Consider the following 25,959-nt stretch of genomic DNA (forward strand, 5'->3'; position numbering starts at 1 on the left):
TTGCTGGATGGGGTCCCATGTTTTTATATTATACAGACAGATATATTCAGCACTTGTGGCTATTTTTTTCATATCTTCCTGTTTGTGTTATAATAATTCTTTATTAATTTAGTGTTCTAAACATCTGCTCAATTCTTTTTCCCCTTTTATATCTTGACCAGTTTCTATTCTTTTTAACATTATTCTATTATTTATTATGTATATTACTGTAGAATCTAGAGGCCTCAATCAGGAATAAGGAGCCCCATCTGCTTATTAAAAACACTTTTTCTTTATTTCCCCTTTTTAGTCCTATATCTTTAAAAAAATTTAATTCCTTCCCCTCCCCCCCCCATCTTTCTATTAGCCAGGATGGGCAGGGGTGGTGTCCCTAGCCTTTGTTTGACAGAAACTGGGAATGGGTGACAGGGGATGGATCACTTTATGATTACCTGTTCTGTTCATTCCCTCTGGAGCACCTGGCATTGGCCACTGTCAGAAGACAGGATACTGGACTAAATGGACCTTTGGTCTGACCTAGTATGGCCGTTCTTATGTTCTTATTAAACCTCTATTATTTTTAAGCATATATCTATGTATTTTTGTGTGTTTTCTGCTACTGGACATTAGAAAATTGGGAGAAAAACACAGGAGGAAGGAAGAATACAAGAGAGCAGAAGTGTTGGCATAGGTTAGGAGGAGTGGGGACAAGGAAGAGGCAAGTCAATAATAGCAGCAGCAAGCACAGTATGCTGTGGCAATGTCCACACAAACCTCAACTAAGCAAAACACCTAATCACATGCTTAGTTTTGCACTTGCTTTTATGCCCAATTGATGTCAGTGAAATTTAAGTACAAAAACAAAAGTTAGGTGCGTGTTCACTGCTTAAGTGCTTTGCTGTATTGGGACCATATACAGGAAGATACAGTGCCTGCTCCAAAGAGTGTACTGTCATGCACCCCAATCCTACAAGCATGTGGGTGAGTAACTTTACACATGTGAGTAGTCCCAGTGAAGCTAGTGGAACTACTCACACACATGTATAAAGTTATGTTTATAAGTATGTGTAGGGACATGGCCGAAATAATTTTGTATTTAATTAAAAATGTGTACAAGTACACATCAGCTATAGCCAACCACCTCTTAGCCTAGCCATTCTTATTTGGCCAGTTTTCTGTAGGTGCCACTGGAGAAGTAAGTCTTGAGGAGAGATTTATCATTATATTTGGTATATGCTGGTTTGTGCCTTGTAGATGTCATATGAATATTACATTGTATATGAATAGAGTTTAAGAAATAATTCTGCCTCCCATAAAAATATTGTTGCAAGAAAAAAGTGAGCTTGATCTTTGCAAATTTCATTTATGAATAAAAAGGACTTAAATCGTTTATGTAACTTGGATACTGACATGCGAGAGATTTCAGCAGATGAAGAGGTGCTAGCCATAGCAAAGAGAGAAAATGAGACTAAAGACAGATGATAATGAGTTGGAGAAAAATCAGCAAGTGCACATTGCTGAAGCACTTTCATATTTGTCCATAGCAATGAAAAGGGGACAGTCTACGTATACCAGTTGGCGATTTGGAAAATCTCCTAGATAAAGTCTGCAAATACAAAATATACCCAGCAGAATTGCAGATATTTTTTTAATGAATTCAATACAGCATACACACTAATATCATTATAACTTTTAAACAAGTTTGTACTATATACTGAACTTTATAAAGTTAATTAATTGTATTTTATTAAATTACATTAAACGTTATTGAATTGATCCACTAATACAACAAATTAAAAACTGAAGTCCCTGGAAGTGATGGTATTGAAAACACAGTCAGTCAGATGGAACTGGCTGTGATTCGGTGATGGAACTTAGTCTCTTTGGGATGGAACAAATCAGAATCTAATGAGACAACCTGATTAAACAGTTTCTTCTCTTTTATGATCCTAATGCTGTGTTCATTGTGGTGTGCTGAAAATCTTCCAAAGCTAAACAATCACTCTCCTAGCTCATAGTATAAATGTAGCCTTGTCTGTGTTTTGTACATACATTGAACTCAATGTGTTAGAGACAAAGTCATATGTTCCTGTTCATAATTAATTTACAGATGGCTAATATTTAAAAACTATTGTGATATAGTGTCTTCATCAGCATGTATTTCAGTGGTGATATAGTTTCTACTACTTTTACTATTGAGTCTTTAGAATCTCATTTCACATTCTTGCAAGCAATTCTTGATGAACACACACACACAAAACACTACAAGCAACTTTAGATGTCTTGTATTTTAAAAGATACAACTCTCTTTCAGGAATTATACCATTACTAAAATAACTAGAGGCCCCAGCCCTCCATACACTTACACATGAAAGTAACTTAGACATATGTATAGTTCCACTGAACTTAATGTACTCACCTGCATATGTGCTTGCAGGATCAGATCCTCATGATGTACTTTGTATCCAATTATGGAAAAAACAGAAGTAAAATAGCAAATTTTCGACTATATATATATAGAATATATATATTCTATGACCTTGGAATAGTTTTCAAGATGTAATTTTGCTACCAACTGCTAACTATAATTCCTATGGATGCATCCAATGTACAGCCAATAAATAAAAAGAAATTGATTTAAATAAAAAATATACTGGATTAGCAAAGAAAATATATGACATTGTTGCATTTAATCTTTTTCTGACTGCATAATGAACTCTATAGTATATTGCAGAATGAAGTGACAGCTAGTATTGGTCTATAAAGTCATGATATAATACATTTATTGGTTTACAAAATCTAGAAATGGGTCCCAGATGTCCTTAAATTTAATCTGCTTTTTTTCTTGAAGCCACCAGGGTGCCCTTGCCATAGATATGCCATTCAGTTTTTTTAGCCAATCCTTAACTTTTCAATAACTTAAAATAATGTATTTAGCTACTATCAAACCATTGTCACCTATTTTTCTTTTGGATTTTTCTTTAGAATGTAGAGAAAAGGTATTTCTGAGCACCATTTAAGATCTAGCTCTCATTTGACTTCAGTGGCCGAGCAAACTTGATCCCCCAGAAGCTAAAAAAACAGATTTCAGAAAGAAATCTCGCACATTAACACATTTCATTTTGTGTCTGAGTTCAAACCAATGGTTTGGTAGGTACCACTGTATGTGCCTGTATCCGTTTTTTGACAATGCCAACACTAATTCAGTGGAGTCTTCCTCTCTGTAATATATATTATTATTTAAGGAGTAATGATTTTAAAGTGACATCTCTAGTAGCCCTGTATCCTTATATTAACAGAGCTAGCTATGCAGTATTCTATGTTATATTTCATATTCATATGCTGTTCATATCTTGCAATCTACAATTTTCCTTCCAATTTGCTATAAAGCTCACTACTGCATACTTTTAGCTAGTTAACATTCTGTTGCATATATCCCAATTCTAGGCTTGTATTTCACTTACATACCTTTATTACACAGAAATAACTTACTGTATTTTAAAGAAGAATAGATCCATTCCAAGTACTACAAGCAAGATTTGAAATTACGTAAAACTGCTGTAATTAAATGAGAATACCAAACAGCTGCTGGGATAATAATGGGACATGGAAGCTTTCACTTTCAGGTTATTACTAGTTTAAACAGCAACCAAAGATGGCACTGACAAAAGTTGCTACTGGAGATGAGTTAACCGGGCCCATTGAAGTCCAGTGACACTTATTTTCAGAGGCCCCCATTGCTTTGATATTTGGATTCAGACAAAAAATACAAAATTAGATACTAGAGGTAAAATTAGATGGCAAGCTGCTTAGGACAGGCATTATGTCTTTTTCGCATTTGTTCTCAGAAGCTCCGGGCATGCTTTTGGCTGCTGTATAAATAAAGTAAAATAATAATAAATGAAGTGTGAGCAGGGAAGTGAAAGAAGCAGTGTCACAGGACCATGCAGAGAGGAGTGAGATTTTTAAAAACAGTTATTGTTTTTTCCTCATATATTCCAGGCATTTCTGGCAGCAGTCAGAGAAAAGTAGTAATTGGTGGGCACAGCAGCAGCAAATGGCAATGACTCAGAGGCTGGATAGCAGCATATTGGCTGGCAGGGAGACAGCCCTATACAGCTCCTGCAATATCAGGAAATGGGAATCAAAATGGGCACCTGAGCACTGTATTGGTGGGAAGGCAGCTGGAGTACAACACCGGTTGCAACATCAGCAGACAGGAACAGCTAGAAGACAGGCAGCAGCAGCAGAAAAGGAGACAGAGAAGAGAGATCTTTCTTCTTTATTGTATTCATTGAGGATGGCAGGCATCATGATCCAATCAATCATTCTACCACTTGATCACACAGTCATACAGGATGCAACGTCCATCCCATAGATTTAAAGCAATATTAAAAGCAGGATGACACAAGACAAGATTCTATCATGCCATCCCACCTCTGCCATATCACTCCTCTTCTGAGCACATAATCAGGCGGAATGGTTGTCTTTCCACTGACAAAGGATAGCTGGATTACTTTGCAATTCACAACATTCAGTCATTCACAATGTGTCTCCCTGGCAATCTGGTGAGGTTATATTCTGTTTATAACTAATCTTTAGAAATAAATGTTATTTGTATTACAAATCAGAGAAAAAGTGGGTACTTTACAGATAAGTGAAATTTATTTAAAATACATGCATGTTGGAAATAATTTCGTGGGTGTCCTGTTGTCAGGCATACATCTCCATGTCTCAGAAAATATTTCATGATGTACATGTTTATACTTTGGTAAAACTTTTAACTTGTAATAGCAAAGAAGTCTATTCTCTGCCCAGTCCATCCCCTGGCAGCAAACTGGTGAAGCTACGGTTGAAACTATGCAATGACTGAGAGTTGCTAAATAAATGAAATAATGAATGGGGGAACATTAACCTTTGCTGGCCTGTCTGTGAGCATAGTGAATAGTAGAAATACTTTCCAAAAGCTAGGATATTAGACTAAAAATATGTCTCAGTTATAAAACCTCTTGTTACCATAGCAATGAGGACTGAGCAAATGATTAAAAATACATGGTCTTATTCAGACTGTCTTAGGAATGTGACCTAAATGGCATATAATGCATGATTTTCCATGAGAAATTAATTAAATTTACTAGAAGTAAACATTATTGTGATATACTATTGTGCAAGGTGGAATGTGGGGTCAGATACTCAGAGGAAAACCTACTACCCAAGGATTCAACTTCAGTAGGCTAAAAATCTCAACAAATTATCACACTGATAATAGTAAGTCATTAACAAACCAAAGGAGATACAATTGAACATGAGTTTATCACACTGTGGCAAACCTAAAGAAGTTTCCACCAGAATTTCATGAACCTCAAATCTATTGTTATCCAAAACAGGGTCACTGTCCCCAAATATTTGACTACCCTGGCTGACCCCAAAATAAGGAAGCCACAAAGGAAGGTCCTTTGGGCTCCTTTTGGGTGCAATGCCGAGTACAGTTTAGCTGCACCCAAAACTTGTGGCCAACATCTCATTCATCTCAATAATGTGTTGGTGCTGTAGCCTAATAACAATATAATTGCAAATACCGATAGTTCTTTCACTGCCATTTTATCAGAAATATCCAGGTGTCACACGTACCCACAGTTGCTGGATGTACTGGCAAACCTGGGTGAGGATGGCCACAAACACCATGAATTTAAAACAAAAGTGCATTGCTGCACAATGGAATCTGGAAATGCCACCTGTCCTTTCCCTGTCTCTCAGTGTCTGAGGGTGGGTCCAGAGTTCCACTCACAGAATTCTCTGCTGCTGCCCAGAAGTGGAGATCAGGGAAGAGATCAAACTGTTCCAAGACTGTTTCATTCTCTTCCCCAGAAGAGGGAGATGGAAAAGAGAGACTTTTTACCCATGAAAGCTTATGCCCAAATAAATCTGTTAGTCTTTCAGGTGCCACCGGACTCCATGTTGTTTTTGTGCATACAGACTAACACAGCTACCCCTCTGCTAAAAGAGAGGGGAGTTTTGATTTACTTGAAGTCTTTTTCTTCATTTTTGATCACCTATTTATACTGCAGCATAACACTATTCTCCTCTTATAACATTTTATTCCATTGACCTGCTCTCTTAAATAATATAAATGCACAAAAAACTTCATTGTGAAGCAGTAGGGTTGCTATATACACAGCATTTGACATAAACCCAAAAAAGCAAGACAATGAAAAGTTAAACCACTTAACCGTACATTCCTTCTGATCCTCCATCCACAAGCACACGTTACCATTTCCACAACTACCATACACCACAGATCAGGCACTTCAAACTTAACTCTGCCCCCTTTTGTCTTCTATACATACCCCTTTGCCAAATTATATTGACACATACATGCACACACTAGTTGTTGTGAATGTTTGGTGTAGTATGTAGTATGATGATTGTTGCACCGAGTTGTAAAGAGTTGTGTGCAGAAGGGTGTTTAAAGGGGATGGTGGAAGGCTGGCACCCTTGTGATGCAAAGTAGGGAAGGAAGCAAGTGCCTGGCATGCAGATATCTGAAATGGTTGAGCAGCAAAACTAGAGTGCACTAAGCTTCTCTATACTCTTGTGAATGCCATACAAGGTGGTGAAGGATCAGTGCCTTGCATTATTAAAACAATGAAACTCTATAAAGTATATTTTCATTTGAAGTTGTAAAACACTATGAGGAAAAATTTAAGCAGGCTTTGTCTAATCTATTTTTAAATAATAACAGCAGCTCCACTACTGCCTCTACACAAAAAGACGTTACAAAATTGTAATGGATGTTTCCTGACCATTGTGAAAACATTAAAAAAAAAAAAAAGACACTTACCTGGACAGACCAGATGCAAAACCTTATCTATTTGCTGCTGGGGTAGTAATTGTCCACAGTCTTTGAAAAATGCCTGCAGATCATTTTTATCCACCTCTTTCCAGAACTCCATCTTGGCAAACATTGTTTCATAAACTAAAAGAAAAAAGTTTCATAGTCTCATTTACAGAAATTAAAAAAAAATCCTTCTAGGTCTATTATATATGATGGAACATTTTGTATTGCCTTAGAAGTGTCTTATTTAGAACCAGGTTCACGTACAGTACAAATACCATATACATATGCAGTACAATGAATGGCTAATGAAACTATTAAGTGCCTTAATGAGGCCTTTGGACTTGCAAAGCAAAATGGCTGCCAAAAAGGAACTAGAAGATTTGAGAATTGGTATATTGGGAAATTTTTTCCAAACAGGAAAGAATAGGAATCCTGAAAAGTGTAATTATTGTACATCATAAAATAATGAAACAATTGTTATGAGGGGGAAAAAATTACTCTAGATGATCATTGAACTAAGAGCAGTAAATAGGTTTGATTTATTAAAAAAACAAATATTTCCAGACAAAAGTGATTACTTTAAAAGAATTACAAAAATTAGGTTATAGAAGGAAAGTGGTAGATGTAATATTTGGATTTTAGTACAAGAGGGAAAGTATTTGGCAGTGAGTAGTTTGAAAAAAATAAATTTCTTCTTCTGTCTGTGAGCCGTCTACAAACGTGAACAGCTTTTAATTTGTAGATTTTTCTCAGCCTTTCCACTTCTTAGTCAAAAATGATCCCTAAAACAAAAGTAATGGATGGAACCCAGAATGATGAAACATGGTTGCTGGAACATAATCTTCAATTTTTTCTTTTTCATATGTGTGTGTGTGTGTGTGTGTGTGTGTGTGTGTGTGTGTGTGTGTGTGTGTGAGAGAGAGAGAGAGAGAGATTTCATTGCCTAAAAATGGTGGAGAGTTGTGGAAGAGTGTGTGTGAGTGTGTGTGTGAGTGTGTGAGTGAGTGAGTGAGAGATTTCATTGCCTAAAAATGGTGGAGAGTTGTGGAAGTAAAATTATGGAAGACAGGACAGCTGAATTCAGATATTTGTCACTTTTAAAAAAGACCCTTATTTCCATCCAATGAGTTCAGGATCACATGTTTTAACATGTCCAGATTGTGTTGGTCAAATCTCCGCAGTAGGCTACAAGCTAAAAAGGCAAATAATTATGCAAAATATAAAAATGTCTGCATAATCTTCTACATTTGCAAATCTAAACATCATTTTAGGTAATCTACCATAGCTCAAAGACTTTTGCAGTGTCTGTGACAGATAATCTTCCTCCTCAGTAAGCAATTTTAGTCTAGCTAACAGAATAAATGGTTTACTAGTTATTAATGTAACCATTAATTTGAACTTTATGTAAAAGTTAATAGAAATTGACTGGATTAAGTATTGACATTAAAAACGCAAATACATAAAGTAAGACTATTTCTCTCCCATCTTCAAACACAGCATAAACTTATCACTTTAACGTATAAGAAAACTAACAACATCTGACTTTTAAGCTGGACTTCACTCTCTCAATGTTTAAGGACTAGGAAGACAAGAGGAGGACAGGAAACAAAATGTCAGGATGTAACATCTTATGTCTACAAAGAAGCTTTGAAGGAGTACATTTTTTATGTCTTCATATTAAAGCCTCAGTGACTCAAAAAGCCATGAAATACTACACAGTGTGTGACACTGTAAAGAAGATTCTTAGTGTAAAGGGGCCTTAAATTAGGTATACATTCCAAAGTAGAGTAAAAGCGACATAGTGTAAATGAGAATTAAGCTCTACCTGATAAATACATATGAGGCTCAAAGGAAGCCAAACAAGCTGGAATCTAGTTCCTATCTTTATCTGGTGGCCCCATTAGCTTCTTCAGAATTTACATGTTCCTTTGAAAACATGTTTCTAACCCTAGGATGCGAAGATAGTTTTCTTACTATGGAATCCGTGTATACTGTTGCTTTCTTGAGACTTCAGAAAGGCAGAATGAACCAATAACTCAGAGGCACAGACTACACCCATTCATCCCAATAGTGAATTAACTCTAAAACCCGATAAGTGCAATTTAATTATCAACATTAACAATGCTACCCATCTTGAAGAAACATCCAGTCAATATATTCCTCCAGCATGGCTGGATATCACAGAGCAGATACTGAAAAGTTCTGCTGGACAGTACTGCTCCCATCTCCCACAGCAGTCGTTACAGTATGTCAACCCTTCATGCTTTTGCCATTGAGATAGGTCTGTGATCACTTCCTTGGGGAATATTCTGTATAATAGATCTCACTATGAGGAAGTTTTGATGATTTTTTTCTCCAATCTAAAATTTTCTTTTTTCTTAAATTCATCCGATTACTCTTTTGTTATGTCCCAAGGATTGATCCAGTAGTGATACGCAAAACAGTGCAGAAGAGAGTGAACAGAACAGCAGCAAGGATGCACTGCTGCTACCCATCAAATATATCCCACCCTGTCGGTGTTCCTCTGCACTTGATGGCGTGGATCAAGAGAAGTAAAATCCCTCCTCCCCCTAAAAAATAAGACCACTTGTTTGGCTTTAGTCTCAATCTATTATCATCATGCCCAGTTACTCCACTGCACACTACTGCACACCCCAGTACATGCATAGTATCTATGATGTGTGCTACATAACAGTGCCTCTCAAGTACAAACATACAGCCATTCCACAACCTATGCTCTTCTATGGAGTAGCCACCAGACTGGAACTAAAAAGTGAGCTCATAGTAAAGGCAATATACAGTATAACAATAGTTATGTGAATAAAATGTCTGAAAAATGAAATATTCAGAAATGTAGACATCCTTCCACAAAAACCTCTTTATATACACAAGTAATTTTCTTCTATTTTGGATGATACTACTAGTTTGAGAGAGATTCACTATACTTGAAATGGGGCATAATGGTAATAATTCTCAAACCAGTAGGAATTTTTAAATGCAATCACTGTTAGTGAAGAGAATATAGTAAGTACTAAGATGATTTGCAAATTTGTCCTCTGTCACCTGCCAGTTCATTAAGAATTCCTTCTCCCTGACAGTGTACAACCCTGTCCATTATCTGAAAGTTACAAAGCAAAAATCAAATCTCAGTAGTGCAATGACTATGTCACAAAATGTAGTACCCACACTGACATAAATCCTACAGCTCTAAGAACTGAAGGCCAGAATGACGTCTTACAAAAGCAGTTGTGCATATAGTAACATGCAATATCCTTTGCACAAAGGAACAATTTAAAATGCTGAAGTTATAAATGAGCACTATTACTTCAGAATAGATACAACCATTGAAATTAGAATAAAAGATTACTCTGTTGAAAAATGTTAACAGCACTTACATTTTTTCTTGTCCAACCACTCCTCTAGTTCTGAATACCGTAGTGGTGTGGATGGATTCAAAACACCAGCTCGACGTTGAATGCGATTCATCATTTTACAGTAGTCCTTTACAACTGCTAAAAGAGATGGTCCATGACTTTTAGCCTGTAATTACAGATATATTTCATTTTCATTACTTTTAGAAATAGTGAAGGATGACTAAAGAAAGCAGATGAGGAGGTGAAACTGTTAGATGTGCAGAGTAAAATAAGATCTTAAAAGAGGGTGAAGAGAGGTAATTTTATTGCCACAAATGAGTTTAGATCTGAAAAACTGTTATGCATCATGTGATATATAAAAAATGAGTGTACAAGATCTGATTTCAGTCTGCAGTGCTAATAAGGGCTGGTCCTTTCAAAAGATATTGAGGTGGAAATATCTGGGGATGTGTGGAGCACATGAAGACTACAAGAACAGAGCTGGAATAATGAAGAGCAGCAGATTTTTTATTTGTCAGAATTAGGGATCTGACTAGGAAGACAAGATTCGGTGTCCAAACAGAGGAGTACTATGGGAATGCTGGAGAAAGGGGAACAGTGGGATGGAGTAATCACCAAGGAACAGGGGAAACTTCTCAGAAGCATCAGTATGGCAGGGTCATGTGATTGACATCATACTACATCAGCAGTGTGATAATCACAAGTGCCCAATGAAGTAATGCTGAGATTTCAAGAAACAATAGATATGGGGAATGAGCCAAAGCCCATTGAAATCAATACAAGCCTTTCCAGGGACTTCAGTGGGCATTAGAATGGAGCCATAGTTAATAAATATCAATGCTGCAAAAAGGATTAAAAATGGATGTTATAATTTATATCATTACATAGATTTCCAGAAACATGAAGGATTATGAATAAATATCAATGCAAACAAAACCTTAATCATTGACTGAATCAGCAATACTTACCTGCGGACTCATTAATGGTGATCAGGATAACAGCAGCCACTGCATTGCATCAGATACCACAGTTCTCATCAGATACAATTATAGAAAAATAATGTGATATCTCAGATTCCCTGGTACAGTAATAGCTGGCTTTTAAATGCCAATCACTGAACCTAACAATCAACGTTCAGTTCAAAGTATAGCCCTGTAAGGAAAAATATGCCCCATTCTTTTTGGTCCAACAGCCAATTTCAAAACTATGCAAGTTCAGTTCATCGTTAATCATATAAACAAGGCAGCCACTTTTTGTAGCATATAAAGCAGCATACTCACAGGGGAATTTTAGGACAGTGACAACTATGGAATATTTTTATCTAGTTTGTATTCACTCTATTTAAGGATTTTGGGGTATCCTTTAACTGTGGTTTTCAGTTTGATTTATAAATTCATATAATAAACAGGTTAATGAAGACCCCAGTTTATAATAGACTATCTATTTGAGTCAGGTGCAGGTTAGGCTATGGAATACTTATTAGATTAGAGGGCTGCATATTGCCTAGAGATTGAAATCCTGCTGAGGTGGAGCTGTGTTATCTCTATAGCCAGCAGTAAGCAAGACCTCTGTTAACATACTGTACATATTGAAATGGAAGGCAAAAGTAAACATTCTAGCACTTTCTGACCATGTGCAGGAGCTCATACTTGACTCTGGCTGAAAAAGAAGCAAACTTCAAAAAGGACAATTTTATGACATACTCTATGCATGCTTAGCTCAAGTGTTTGATATTTAAAATGGGGGCGAGTAAAGAAGAGAGATAATGAACAGTTTGTTAAACCTATGCTGTTTTTATATGTGAAAAAGAAATCCTGGAATTAACTGATTAGCAGGTAAGTGTGCCATAGTTCTCTTCAGGACAGAATTAAAAGGGATCAGATGTGAATCACAGGCCTTTTACTCCAAAAGCTAATGGAGGTTCTCATTAAGCTCAAGTGATGAAGATCTATCCATTTAGAGCAGGAAGGTTCAGATACTATCTTCATTGTCACTGAATTTCCAAACAGACCACAGTGCATAACATAGTGGTTACAATGGAGAGTAACTGGGCATGGGCATACAACAAATATTTCATATTAAAATCATAAAAAGCAGTAGTGCTTAGGCTACTGTCACAGATTGGATCACAGAAACCCCCTGGGAGCTGCCACCTAATGTGTGAAGACTTCTTCTGATCCTGCTTTCCTGCCCAGTCAGCTTAGGACTCCAGCACCCTGCCTGGTTTGAGCCAGACCCAGGTCTGAACCACGTCCCCTAACAGCTGTAGGCTTAACTGAAAGCAGCTTACTGAAGTGTGCCTGTCTAACACTCAGATGCCCAAGTCACAGTGGGGTCCAAACCCTGAATAAATCCGCTTTACCCTGTATAAAGCTTATGCGCAGCTGTTTGCCCCCCCCCCTCGCCCCGCAAGTATTAATACATACTCTGGGTTAATTAATAAGTAAGTAAAAAGTGATTTTATTAAATACAGAAAGTAGGATTTAAGTGGTTCCAACAGACAGACAGAACAAAGTGAATTACCAAGCAAAATAAAATAAAACCCGCAAGTCTATGTCTAATAAAACTGAATACAGACAAAACCTCACCAGTTCCAGTAAGCTTCCTTTTACAGACTAATCTCCTTCTAGTCTGGGTCCAGCAATCACTCACATCCCTTGTAGTTATTGTCTTTTATTCCAGTTTCTTTCTTGGGGGTGGAGAGGCTCTCTCTTTAGCCAGCTGAAGACAAAATGGAGGAGTCTCCCACGGCCTTAAATAGACTCTCTCTTGTGGGTGAAGACCCCCTCCTCTCTCCTATGCAAAGTCCAGCTCCAAGATAGAGTTCTGGAGTCACCTGGGCAAGTAACATGTCCATGCATGACTCACAGTTTCTTACCAGGTAGCAGCCATGGGTCACATGCTACCTTGAATGTCCTCAAGTAGACTTCTTATGTGGATTGGAGCATTCCATGATCCATTGTACTTTAAGTGCTTCTTGATTTGCACATTCCTTTCTCAATAAGCTGACCAAATGCTTTACAAAGGTTACTTAAAAATCAAGACAGTACACAGCAAATATTCATAACTTCAAATACAAAAATGACACACACATACAAATAAGATTAATAGATTCAGTAGATCGTAACCTCTACAGAGATGTGTTACATGGCATGTGTAGCATAAAACATATTCTAGTTATGTCATATATACATTCATAAGCATATCTCCATAAAGCCTTATGGGGGGCACCGTCATAGCTACTTTCCTAGAATTTTAACACTACCCAGACACAATGAATTACAGTATGTTAAATTAACATCTGACACATTACCTTGGTCTTTATTCTGTTGAATCTGGTACGTTCAAGCCATCCTCTGACATATTTCTGAATATAAATGGATGCTCTAATTACTTTTCTGCAGCTAGGGTCCTTTCTGGCATGAAAAGCCTCAAAGATTTCTAAGTGTGGTCCAATTCTTTTGATCTTTTCCGGAGTTTTAAAGACAATACATTTTCCACTAGAAATTAAAACATAAAAGGTTTTTTTAATTTATTTTTCAATAGTGTAGAGCATGCAACACGAACTATAAAATCAAAATTCTAGCAAAGGAATTGATATAATTTGAATCTAAAATAATTGTACAATGAATTCAAGGCTTTAAAATAAGTATTTAGCCATTTACCATCCACTATTACTAAATTAGCATCCAAAATTTGTTGTGTTTTACAGACATGTAGATCAGCACATTCCCTACTAGGCTGCAAATATTAAAAGATTTTTTAAAAAATGTTACATGTCAAAAAGAACATATTTTTCAGTTTCCAAGTTTTTTTATTTGATTACAAAACATAGTAAATGAAAAAGAGTACTAGATTCAATGCAAGAATGTCTCCTTTTCAATCAGGGATCTGAGTAAGATGAAAATAAACATTGTAAATCTTCCTTTTTCTGAAGGTATAATCATGAGTGGAAATAATCATTTCATAGTTAAAGTCATAATTAGCTTTGTATTATAAAGCCAATTGTGATCCTATTTCCCACACCTAGACTGTGCCAAGACTAAACTACTCCACCAGAAATATAATTGAGTACCTTTGTCATAGGAGAATGTTGTTGTTTTTTTAATTTGGTATTAATTGAACAAAATGCTAGTAAGATATGAAAGTTTGAAAAACTGAGCTTCTCCCATTTGAATGTTTCCCGTGTGTGTGTGTGTGTGTGTGTGTGTGTGGTTTTGTTTGTTTGTTTTTGGCCCCTCAGCCCCGGTTTTGGGGTATGTTTGTTTTGGAGAGGGGTTTAGCCCTATGAAGTTGAAATAGGTTTTATTCTTGTCCTCCCCATCATACCTTCTCCCTATATTCAAATCATTACAGCATTTTTACATTATACCCTCTACATATAATCCACAAACACAACCTACCCTTATCCCTCATTCCACCATATGCCACAAAACCCAATCAGCCATTCTCTCTCTCTCAGTTAGAAACACTTTTGATTATTGTATTCACCTTTCCAAAGTGGATCTGCGACTCCACCACTCACATATAATCAGATACACATTCTGACCACTTCCATTCTACAAATAATAATAATACTTAGCTCTTATACAACATTTTTCATAAGATACTGATCAGTACTGGCCCTGATTCACTCATGTACCAGCAGGGGAAGTTTACTCAAATAAAGGGCAAGTAGTATTTACATCACTGTCCTCCCCACAGGTTTTTCTAGAGGATGGCAGCTTTAATTTGCCATTGAGGTTCCACAGCTATTGTAACATAAAAGGCTTCTTAAGAAATATATTGAATCCATTCATTCCCATGACATCCTGGCTCCAACCCTTTCCCAGACAGTGTTGCCCATTTTGCAGGCAGTTCTGGTCAGCACTGGGACATCAGATGGAGCAGAGGCTAAGAGTGGCCTCTTGTCATACTTTTCACCACCAGCTGCCAATAGCCCTAAGATGGTTTGATCCACTGGCCACAAAGCCCAGAGTGCATCATTCTCTCAAACAGGCTAGAGAGAAACAGCCTCACCTATGTGCTATGCTACAGGTAGAGGGGAACTGACAAGCAGAATGTACTGGTTTTTTTCTTGTTCATCCTTTCAAAACTTGGAAAAATGTCAGAAATGTTTATCATAGACCCTTATCTACATCATGAGTATGATTCTTATTGTGGTGTCACTTGAGATGGAATTAAGATTGCTTGGGTTATCTCACCTCTACTTTCAGACTTACAAACATTAAGGTTACATTTTAGATTTTCTAACTTTCTGGGTTTCTTTCCCCCAAAGTAAGATTTGTATATCAAAGTGTTTTGATGTTTACATGGGCTCGTAACGGGGATTAGAAAATTGAATCGCATGGTTTCTGATTTTTTTCAATAATCTTTTAATTTAATAATATGCCATTTACATGTGCCTATTTATAACTCTGTACAAAAGTACAATATTGTGAATTGGCACTGGAAGACAGGCAATCTATTATATCAGTATTTTGTATTGGCCTTAATGACAATAAAATAACAAAATGCTATTTTCATGTTACACTGTTCTTTCTTATATGTGTCATTGTTTAATATGAAAGTTTGATATTTATGTTAATTCCTGGATTATGTGATTTCTATTAATTATGCCACCTCTAATACTTTTTTTTTATGAGAAAATATGTTCCCTATTCTTAATAGAGAAGAAGAATAAATTAAGAGTGATTTTTACTATTTCAAGTTTAGAATACACCAGATTAAAAAAAATTAGGTATGATGTTTGAAAGGAAACTTCTATTAAACTATAATCTTATCAGCATTAATACATATTACACCAGTTATAAATTTTGGTTCAGATATTGCTACTAATTAGTTTTGGCTGATATTGAAGTATTTTGCATGCCCCATGTATAAAAGCTGTTGGCCCATCTGTTAATAGGTTGGAAATGATTAAGGGATACTTATTTTCGCTGTTGTAAAGGCCAAATAGTTTTCAAGCTGCAAATATGTGACAAAAAACTAACAGGGTTGCCAAGTTCAGGACTTGATTTTGCAGAAAAGTTTTGATGTCTGCTACTGCCTTGGGCCACCAAATCATCTACAAACCTAGAGTATGTATAGGCAACTATCCACCCTCCTTTGACAGGACCAGCCTACCTACTTTGTTCAAATGTAATTTATAATAGAGTTGCAATTTATTTTGATTTGGTTGATCTGCTATCAACCGAAGTCAAGAGGTTTCTGTTTCACATATACTGACCTGCAGTTCCCTGATACTCATATATGGGTAGCTAGTGATATACAAGTTTGTGAAAAGAAAAGGAGTACTTGTGGCACCTTAGAGACTAACAAATTTATTTGAGCATAAGCTTTCATGAGCTACGGCTCACTTTATCAACTGCAACCAATGAAGTGAGCTGTAGCTCACAAAAGCTTATGCTCAAATAAATGTATTAATCTCTAAGGTGCCACAAGTACTCCTTTTCTTTTTGCGGATACAGACTAACACGGCTGCTACTATGATACAAGTTTGTGGTTTCAGTTTAGTTTCCAAGAACTATTTTTACTATTTTAATATTTCATGTTATAAATTCACCAAGTAATTTCAAGGACGGGCATTCTACATCAACACCACTACAATAGAGTTTTATCAAGGTTCTGTGGCTGCCACTGGAGCTGAGAGCATTCTGGCCTTGTCAGTCTGCATAGTTCCACATCTATATGTAATATCTGAAAATCGTTCCAGGACTCCATGCAGATGAAGAAAAGTGAACATTAATTATTATTTAATATCTGTATTGTTATAGCACCTAGATTCCTCCACCAGATTCCCACTGTTATAGGCACTATGGAAACATCTAGGACTAGATGGTCCCATCCCTTACTTGGCTATGCAGGGAAGAAAGAGGGACTAAGACCCACTTTCTCTCTTACATCCCTGCTTGGATTGCATTGCAAATCTACCAATAGTGAGGAGAGCAAGTGGACAACCATGAAGAGTGGTGGAGAGTAGGAGGACACTGGCTCTTCTTCCCTCTGGTCAGGGTGTCCATCTTAACCTATTTTTTCTATAGAGCAATGGAGGAACTGAAGAAGGAATTGTGGTTCTGTGTCACAATTGGTTCTGCCATTTGCTCTTAGTATGAGACAGCTTCTCAGGACAAGTTGTAAACTTACAATGTAGCCCAGGGTAAATGATAGTTCCTAAATTATTATTTATTATTTTTATTATCATAGCCCTATGTGCCATAGTCGTGGAGCAGAACCTCACTGTGCTAGGTGCTGTACAGACACAGAACAAAAAGATGGTCCCTTCCCCAAATTGCTTACTGTCTGAGTATAAGACAAGAGACACATGGATACAAACAGATAGAAAGGGAAGTACATGGAAACAATGAGACAATATTGGTCAGTATGACAGGCAATGGTCTTGACACAGTAGTGATCTGTTAAATTTTATTATAGGCATCACACCAAAGGAGAATTTTAAATAGGGTTTTGAAGGAGATTAATGAGGTGGCTTTGCAGATGTTTACGTGGAGCTGCACCCAAAAGTGAGGGGTAGCATAGCAGAAATGAAAAAGTTGGAAAATATAATAAGTGCGTGATGGAGGCTAGCATAAAGAGCCAATCAAATGGGAGTAGATATTTCAATAGTGAATGAGAGATGATAGATAAAGGGGAAAAAGGATGTGAAAGTCCTTGGAAGTGAAGACAAGTAGTTTATGTTTGATAAAATAAAGAACGGGGAGCCAGTGAAGGGATGCAAAAAAAGGGGTGACAAAGTAACAGGCTAGGATAATTGACTTTGCAGCGGCATTCTAAATCAATATGAGATGGACAAGATTGCATTTGTCCAGCCCAGAGAAAAGGATGTTGCAGAAATCAAGATGCAAGATGATTAGAGCTAGATGAGAATTTGAGCTTTGTGGTTGCATAGAAAAGGTCATAGCTTAAAGATGTTATGAAAAAAGAATTAGCAAGATTTAAATATAGCCGTGATGTAAGTGCCAAGAGATGTCCTAAAGAGTTTGCATTTTGCAAGTCTATAGAATTGTCCATCAGATGATCCCCAACTATTTCAGACATTCTTTGCAGTGTCCTTGTTGATCTGGGAAATCTTTATCATCCCTGTTTTACAAGTATGGGCACTGAAGCACAGAGAGCTTAAGTGATTTGTCTAGAACATCAAAGAGAGGGGAATGCAGGTAGAAGCTTCAAGTCATGGGGAGAGAAGCAGAGGAAAGATTATGAAAAAGACTGAGCCATGAGAAACCTCAGAGAAAGAATGTGGGAATGTAGTGAGGTATACTGGTATGGAGAAGGGGAGGAGGAGAGGGAGTAAATCAACAACAAAAAAACTCCATCAACCCAAATCCCTAGTCACAAGGAACTTCCATATAGTTCTACCAGATAATCTCAGTCCTCCATTCCGTCTGGACAAGGAATATTTCAGCCTAAGCTTTTCTCAAACAAACTAGACAATATATCCTTGTGCAGAGGACCAGAACAAGATCTACATCCCATTTAAATATCAATTATGTATGAGATTTAAGGGATGCACAGGACCTTTGTTGGACCTCTTTGTTTGATGAATCTCACCTATTACATCATATCCTGCCATTTTCTCATATATACAGTTCCATACATTGCAGCCAAAGCTGATGGAAAGATATGACTCAAGCTTTCAGTTGTCACAAATGAAGAGTTCTTTGGAGATATGTACAAAGCATTCAAATAAAATATTTAGGGCTGTCAATTAATCGCAGTTAATGGATGCAATTAAATAAAAACAAATTAACTTTTTTTTTAAATTAGCATTAATCGCACACCTCTGGCTGTGGCCAGGCAGAAAGGGAGACATGGCTGGCCTTATGGGTGTGTGAGGGGGGCCACAACCCAGACTGCTGTGCTCAGGGGGGTCCGTCCTGCTGCCACCCTGCTCCACTGCTGCTCCTGCCTCCTCCACCCCCACCCCAGCCAAGCTGGTCTGGACTGGGAGCCTGCCTCCTGAGCAGAGAGGGGGTGGGGGCTGATGTTGGGTTGTTCCCCTTCATCCACCCACGTACCTGGTTGCTGATGCCCACTCAGGAATGAGTGCTGCTGCCTGCAACTGCTGCTGGCTGAAAATGCATCCAAGCTCCTAAGTGCTCTGCTTAAAGAGACAACGCTCCCCTTCTCCCCTACACACACATGCTCTCACACCAAACCAAAATCTAAAATGGGGCCCCTGGGGCCCCAGAAGTGGCCAGAGGTCTGCAAGATGGCAGTAGGCTCTGGCAAGATGCAACCCCCATGAGTCAGCCTGGAGCCCTCCTTGAGCTTCAAGCTGAGTGCCAGGTACCATGAGCTGCAGCAGCAGTGCAGAAGTAAGTAACATCCAAAATATTTAAATAAATGGCATTCTATTGTTGTTTAACAGTGCAATTAAAATTGCAATTAATTGCAACTATTTTTTAAGCTCATGATTAATTTTTTTTAATATCATTTGACAACCCTAAAAATATTCAATACTGGTTGTGTCTCTGGCTCATGAAATAATTTTTCTTGGTTGGATTTAGATTTAAACTATGACACCAAGGGGGAAAGATGAGCAACTAACCCTGGATCTATTTACTTCATCTGCAAATTTAATTTTTAAATTAATAATAGAGTGCTACCAAAATGAACTTTCCTGGAAAATCTGTCAAGCACTTTCTCTAATGATTATACATCTTAGAAGTACAACAAATGAAAGGATTACCACTGAAATCATATTAATCTACAAAGGATTAACAGCATACTGTTGAAAGACTTCAAACAGAGAATAAGTGGTTTATTCATGAACTGCAATAGGACAGTATCTGAGATTTTAAGAATGCAAGCAACTATTCATATATATTGTGCTGAACGAGAGTATAGAAGCTGGAGCAACAAAAGTCCAAATGGACTCTAAGAAGGAATGTTTATAAAAAGAAAACACTCCACACTGTAGAGAATAAAATGGTTAGATAATAATCGTGGAGAATAATATATCATATTATTTAGTCTTACTCCCTAGATATTATTTACTCATTTTCTCTCTGAGTTCTTGATAGCTGTGTTCTCATTTTAATTTAGAATTTTAAACTTTTAGATACGTTATATGAAAGGTCTCATGTTAAAAAAAGGAATTGAATCTTATTGAACTTTCTGAACCTATTGGAATTGAGAATGAAGTGCCGATTTCCTACTAGTACTGGGTGTTCTCTCTAAATATGAAAGACTCCTACTGCATATAGAGCCCCTTATCTTTGGCAATATGCAGCTTAGCTTTTAAAATTTCAACACAAAACTGGAAATTATTTTTCCAGTACATTTCCCCTGTTTATAGCAGCAGCAATGAATTTATGGTCAGGCATTTCAAGTTAATGACAAGCTGAGTTCACCTCTTCAAGGCAATCACCAGGGCTCTAGATTCAGGAGCCATGCCTATTCATCTAATCACTTAAGCAAATGCTCAACCTTAACTTAACTTTAACTTGACTTAACTTTAAGTCAATGGGATTTAAAAACATGCTTAAATGCTTTGAAGTTAAAATTAAGCAAGTGCTTAAATGTTTTACTGAATATGGATGCAGTAATGAATCAGGACCCCTTGATGACTTCTAAGTTATTACATAAATAAAAGCGTGTGCACACACACACACACTGTATGGATGAGAGGAATTTTGATTACCAGGTTATTATAACTCAAACTGACAAAATATGGATATGAAAAAACAATATTTAAACACAAAAATCCATCTCAAATTGTTCACTGTTTGAATGTTCACGGATTGTAACTTATAATTAGGCCCGTACCAAATTCATGGTTCATTATGGTCAATTTCATGGTCAGAGGATTTTTAAAATTGTAATTTTCACAATTTCAGCTATTTAAATCTGAAATTTCACAGTGTTGTAATTGTAGAGGTCCTGAACCAAAAAAGGGGTTGTGGGGCAGTCACCAGGTTCTTGTAGGGCGGATTGCAGTACTGCTACCCTTACTTCTACATTGCTGTTGGCGATGGCATGCCTTCAGAGCTGGGTAACTGGAGATCGGCAGCTGCTGGCCAGGAGCCTAGCTCTGAAGGCAGAGCCGCTGTCAACAGCAGTGCAGAGGTAAGGATGGCATGGTATGGTATTGCCACCCTTACTTCTGTGCTGCTGCCTGCAGAGCTAGGCCCTCAATCAGCAGCTGCCACTCTCCGGCCACCCAGCTCTGAAGGCAGTGCAGAAGTAAGGGTAGCAATACTGTGACCCCCATAAAATAATCTTGCGACCCCTCCCTTCAACTTCCTTTTGGGTCAGGACCCCCAGTTTGAGAAATTCTTGTCTCCTCTGTGATATCTGTATAGTATAGCATAAAAGCACACAAAAGACCAGATTTCATAGGGGGAGACCAGATTTCATCATCCCAGACATGTTTTTCATGGCCATGAATTTGGTAGAGCCCTACTTATAATACCCTAGCAAAACAACGTACTACTTTAAGACCAGCTGCTAAAGTTGGCTCAAGAGCAGTTCCAACTTCAAGCTAGAAGACAAAGCAATTCAATGGATTGAGCCCCCAGGCCTAATCCTACAATTAGTTTCATGCTCTCAGTGCCCACTGGTGCTAGTGGGAGTTGAGGGTGCTGAGCAACTGAAAGGATTATGCTGTTGGACCACAACAGTGGAGTTTTACATCATAATGATATCCAAAATCTAGGATGTTTGCTTCTTTTCTGGAAATCATTTAACCTCTGATTAAGGCAGATAAAAGCTCTCTCTTCCATCTCACCTTTACAAAATAACCAGAAAAACAATACAAAAACAACAATTGACTATGATTTTCCAGAAAGATTTGTACAAAAGAAGCACCTGCTAATCTTCCTTTTTGATTCAGGAGCAGTAGTTATAGCTTTCTTTAATTTGTCATCTTGTAAATCTGTTGTCATCTAGAAAGACAGATAAAACTAGTGAACTCTACAGGAGAAATCCATGATAATTCATACTGCCAAATATTTAAAAAAAATATAAATATTAAAAAGTTTAATTTACACAGGACTTTGTTGAAAAATAGATAGACCTAGTCTAACCATAGCAGTGAATGGTAGTAATGAGCCCATCAACAGTCTGCCTTGTTTCTAGATTGCAGATTCAGAAAAGTCTTTTCTTTCTTGTCCCCACAAAACAGTGGAACAGAGGGAAAATTCATTTGAATAAAATTCTACAAATACTTAATAAATTAAGACAAGACAAAAAAAAGTATAGGGATTGACAACCACATTTTTCTTTTTAAGCCAGTTAGTTATATATTACAGGATGACATCAGGCTCTATATTTTCTTTAAGATCCATCCCTAGTGTTGCACCATAGTTATTTTCATTTTCTTTAATGGGATAAGTTACTTTTGAAAGGTTTTCATATAATATGGTCCACCAAAGATACTGCATGCAGTTGCAATATCTGTCACACTGGGCTCTCCACATATAGGTGAGCACACTCTGAATCTTTGGGACTGGAGATTGGTATGTTAGAGAGAAAGAGAGAGAGGGGATTCTCCTTTGTCAGGACCAGAACAGTTCACAACTAAGTGTCAAGGGAGCAAAGGTGAGCTATCACATTTGTAGAAGATTTGTAGAAGAGAGATTTGTTTTTTTCCTGAAAAATACTTTTCTAAACATAAATAACTGCCACGTTGCTAACTATTCATTTCAAAACTAAACATTAACATAAATTATAACATTTTGATTAACAGGATTGCTAATAAAACAGTAACACCCTTGGGACTTAGTAATAATATCTCAAATATTTTGTACTTTCAGAATGAACTGATCCCTTAAGTACTTTTTTATTGAGTATCCTGAAGTCTGCTACTTTCCCTCAATTTGTAGGTCAGAGTCACCCTTTAGAATGTAAAAGGGGCAGGGGTGAGGAGCACATTATAAAGTTTTGTTGTTAAAAGTTTGCACTAATGTTACATTCTCACAGCAAGAGATTTGAAAGCCAGCTTTATCTTCCCAATACCTTCACAGTGCAGCAAAGCATGTGTTTGATGATCCACTTGCCAGTTCAGTTCATTCTGCCTCTCAGTTACAAGACGAATTTAATTGGCTTTTATTACAAATATGCACTGTGCTGTTTAGAGAAGAAATTGTCTCACCTAGATATCTTACACTGAGTTTCCCTTCCACAGCCCTCCAATAATAGTGTTCTCCCATCACCATCTGCCACCACTCTTCAAGGCCAGTTCCTCTCTACAGCCTTCCAAACATCCTTCAACCTTACGATTATCTAACAATCACAGCTCCTTTCCTCCACTTTAAAGATCCAATCATGGGGTTCAGCAAGTCTTGCAATCTCTCTTTTTGGCTTGACCCCTGCTAAATTCAAAGCCTTCTGTCTGAAACAGGAACACCCTGCAATAAAGACCTTCCTTCCATTTTATAAGCCACCTGTTATCTTCCTCACCAGCACAATCAACTCCTCTACTGCTTCCCAGTCCTGTTGCTCCCCAACCCACTGTGCCATCTGCATGGCAGGAATTCAGAGAAAAGCTTACTGTTATAAGTCTCAGCTTTGTCTCACAGGCAGTGATGCTTTGTGAGCAGAGTAATTATTCCAGAATAAAGCCACTTTTATTCCAAAATAGAGTGTCCACACAAGGAGGTTTCAGAGTAGCAGCCGTGTTAGTCTGTATTCGCAAAAAGAAAAGGAGTACTTGTGGCACCTTAGAGACTAACAAATTTATTAGAGCATAAGCACACAAGGAGCTATTCTGTAATAACTTATTCCACTGTACGTATGCCAATTTTCCCTCGTAGATTAAGCATAAGGGGTTATTTGGTAAGAGTTTAAGGTTCTTTATCCAGAGCACGAATTTCAGTCCTTTTATTATACCTCAAAAACAACAGCTTTAGCTTTAAATTAATCTAAAATGGAATGAAAAGGTTTCAAAATGTCACTTTAAACAGCTCCAAATTGTGTGAAATACAGAGATTTGGGGGATTTGATTTTTTTTTTTTTATAAAGACTAACAACATTTCAGGAATTTGACTGAGAAAGTCATGAGATACTGAAAAAAGGTGAGTGGGTTAGAATAAAAGCTGAAACTCAACACGAACTATTGTATAGTGACACTGTGCTCTCACCCGCTATATTTTTTCACGTGAGATGTCTTATGCTTTGTTCGGTTCAGAATATCACATAAGCCAGTTGGTATAAGGAAATTCAAAACTATGGAGCCTCCTTATTTAGATAGTACTATTGTTTGCCAGCCTTGAACCACAATGCAAGCATGCAAGTGCTTGCTCATAACTAAAAGTGTATTCGTTTTAAAGAACGCTCTTCCTCCTGTTGAAGGTCACGGAAATAACCCTATTGAAATAAGAATTGTGAGCAAACCATAACTACATCCTATATTCTCTCAATGAACACAACTCAATAATCCAAAATAATGGTACTTTAGTAATGCTACAGTTCGCCTATACAATCTATTATGCATTATCCACTTTCCCATATGCCTTTTAGTGAAAAATGTTGTCAAATACATTTAAAAGTTTAATGAACCCTATTAAATTTTTTGTTTCTTAATTTTCCAAAGAGTACATTAAAGCCATTCTAAACAAACAACAACACCCCTTGTCTGTAGATGTAAGTGAGGCTAGAGGCACTTTCTGGGTCTGCTCATTGTTTTCTCAAAATTTGTATTCTATATCTGATGCATTTTCTGTCATAAAATGAAAGCAATTAGAACTGCAAAAATATTCTAGGTTTCAGAGTAGCAGCCGTGTTAGTCTGTATTCGCAAAAAGAAAAGAAGTACTTGTGGCACCTTAGAGACTAACAAATTTATTTGAGCATAAGCTTTCGTGAGCTACAGCTCACTTCATTGGATGCATTTGATGAAGGAATACATCTGATGAAGTGAGCTGTTAGCTCACGAAAGCTTATGCTCAAATAAACTTGTTAGTCTCAAAAATATTCTACAAGCTCGTTTTATTTCTATGTGAAACATGTTCACTACCAAAAGCTTGTCTTTTCAGATGGCTTTATTTTTGGTTATGGTTTAAATTAGGTTTAGTTTGTGTTTCGGTTTTTCCTCTGTTAATTTGGACTGTTTCCTTTTAACTGGATTACCTATTGTAACTAAATTCCATGCAAGTGAAAATGCCAAAAGTTAAACACACCTTGCTTAAACACTAACTTACTAACCTGAGACTTGCCTGTTTAAGGCCTACATAGAACACTAACCCAACGGTCACAACAGTTGTTAGCAATGGGTTCCCCAGCCCAATTGTGAAAACTGCTTAACTGCACTATAGAAGGACAGAACAATTTTCAGAGCCATCATAGAAAGTATCTCAATCATGTTCTGTAACATGGAAAATGGTTTTGTCCCATACAAGATAATCAAACTGTCTACACCACAAGCTCAGGAGGACCTGTTGCTCACAACCATTGTCCACAATGGGTCAATTCTATAATGTAGAGTAGGGTTTAGCGTCAATGCCATCTTCTATGGGTCTCCCAAGAAAGCTTTTGTAATCACCGTTTCTGATATGATAAAGGGCAATACTGGAGATTTACTGGCAATTATATTCCCTACAAGAGGCCATTTGTAAAATACAAAAATGAAGACTAGTGGCATGAGCAAGAGATCCCAAAATACCTTCATATGTATATGTATAGATTAATACTTTACGCCGACATCTACATTACAAGCTAGGGATGTGATTTCCTGGCTCATGTACACATACTCATGCTAGTTCTCATCAAACTAGCAACAGTATAAATAATGCAGCTGTGGTAGCAT

At 37.2% G+C, this 25,959-nt stretch overlaps 1 protein-coding gene across 6 annotated transcripts in view; it reads right to left on the bottom strand.

The window, feature by feature from the left end:
• IQCM (IQ motif containing M) overlaps positions 1-25,959 on the bottom strand; it is a 195,409-nt gene that overhangs the window by 105,748 nt on the left and 63,702 nt on the right. For 4 of the 6 annotated variants that reach the window (XM_043513116.1, XM_043513119.1, XM_043513118.1 and 1 more), the window contains 4 exons: positions 22,024-22,100; positions 13,505-13,691; positions 10,213-10,357; positions 6,821-6,955 (listed from right to left, as the gene is read on the bottom strand). In XM_043513116.1, the coding sequence (XP_043369051.1) occupies positions 6,821-6,955; positions 10,213-10,357; positions 13,505-13,691; positions 22,024-22,100 (544 nt within the window). Of the gene's footprint in view, positions 1-3,561; positions 3,852-4,092; positions 4,576-6,820; positions 6,956-10,212; positions 10,358-13,504; positions 13,692-22,023; positions 22,101-25,959 lie in introns of those variants that run through there. The other 2 variants (XM_043513120.1, XM_043513121.1) reach the window with 2 other exon arrangements.

The sequence above is a fragment of the Dermochelys coriacea genome, chromosome 4 (assembly GCF_009764565.3).
Source record: "Dermochelys coriacea isolate rDerCor1 chromosome 4, rDerCor1.pri.v4, whole genome shotgun sequence".
In the NCBI taxonomy this organism is placed as follows: Eukaryota; Metazoa; Chordata; order Testudines; family Dermochelyidae; genus Dermochelys; species Dermochelys coriacea.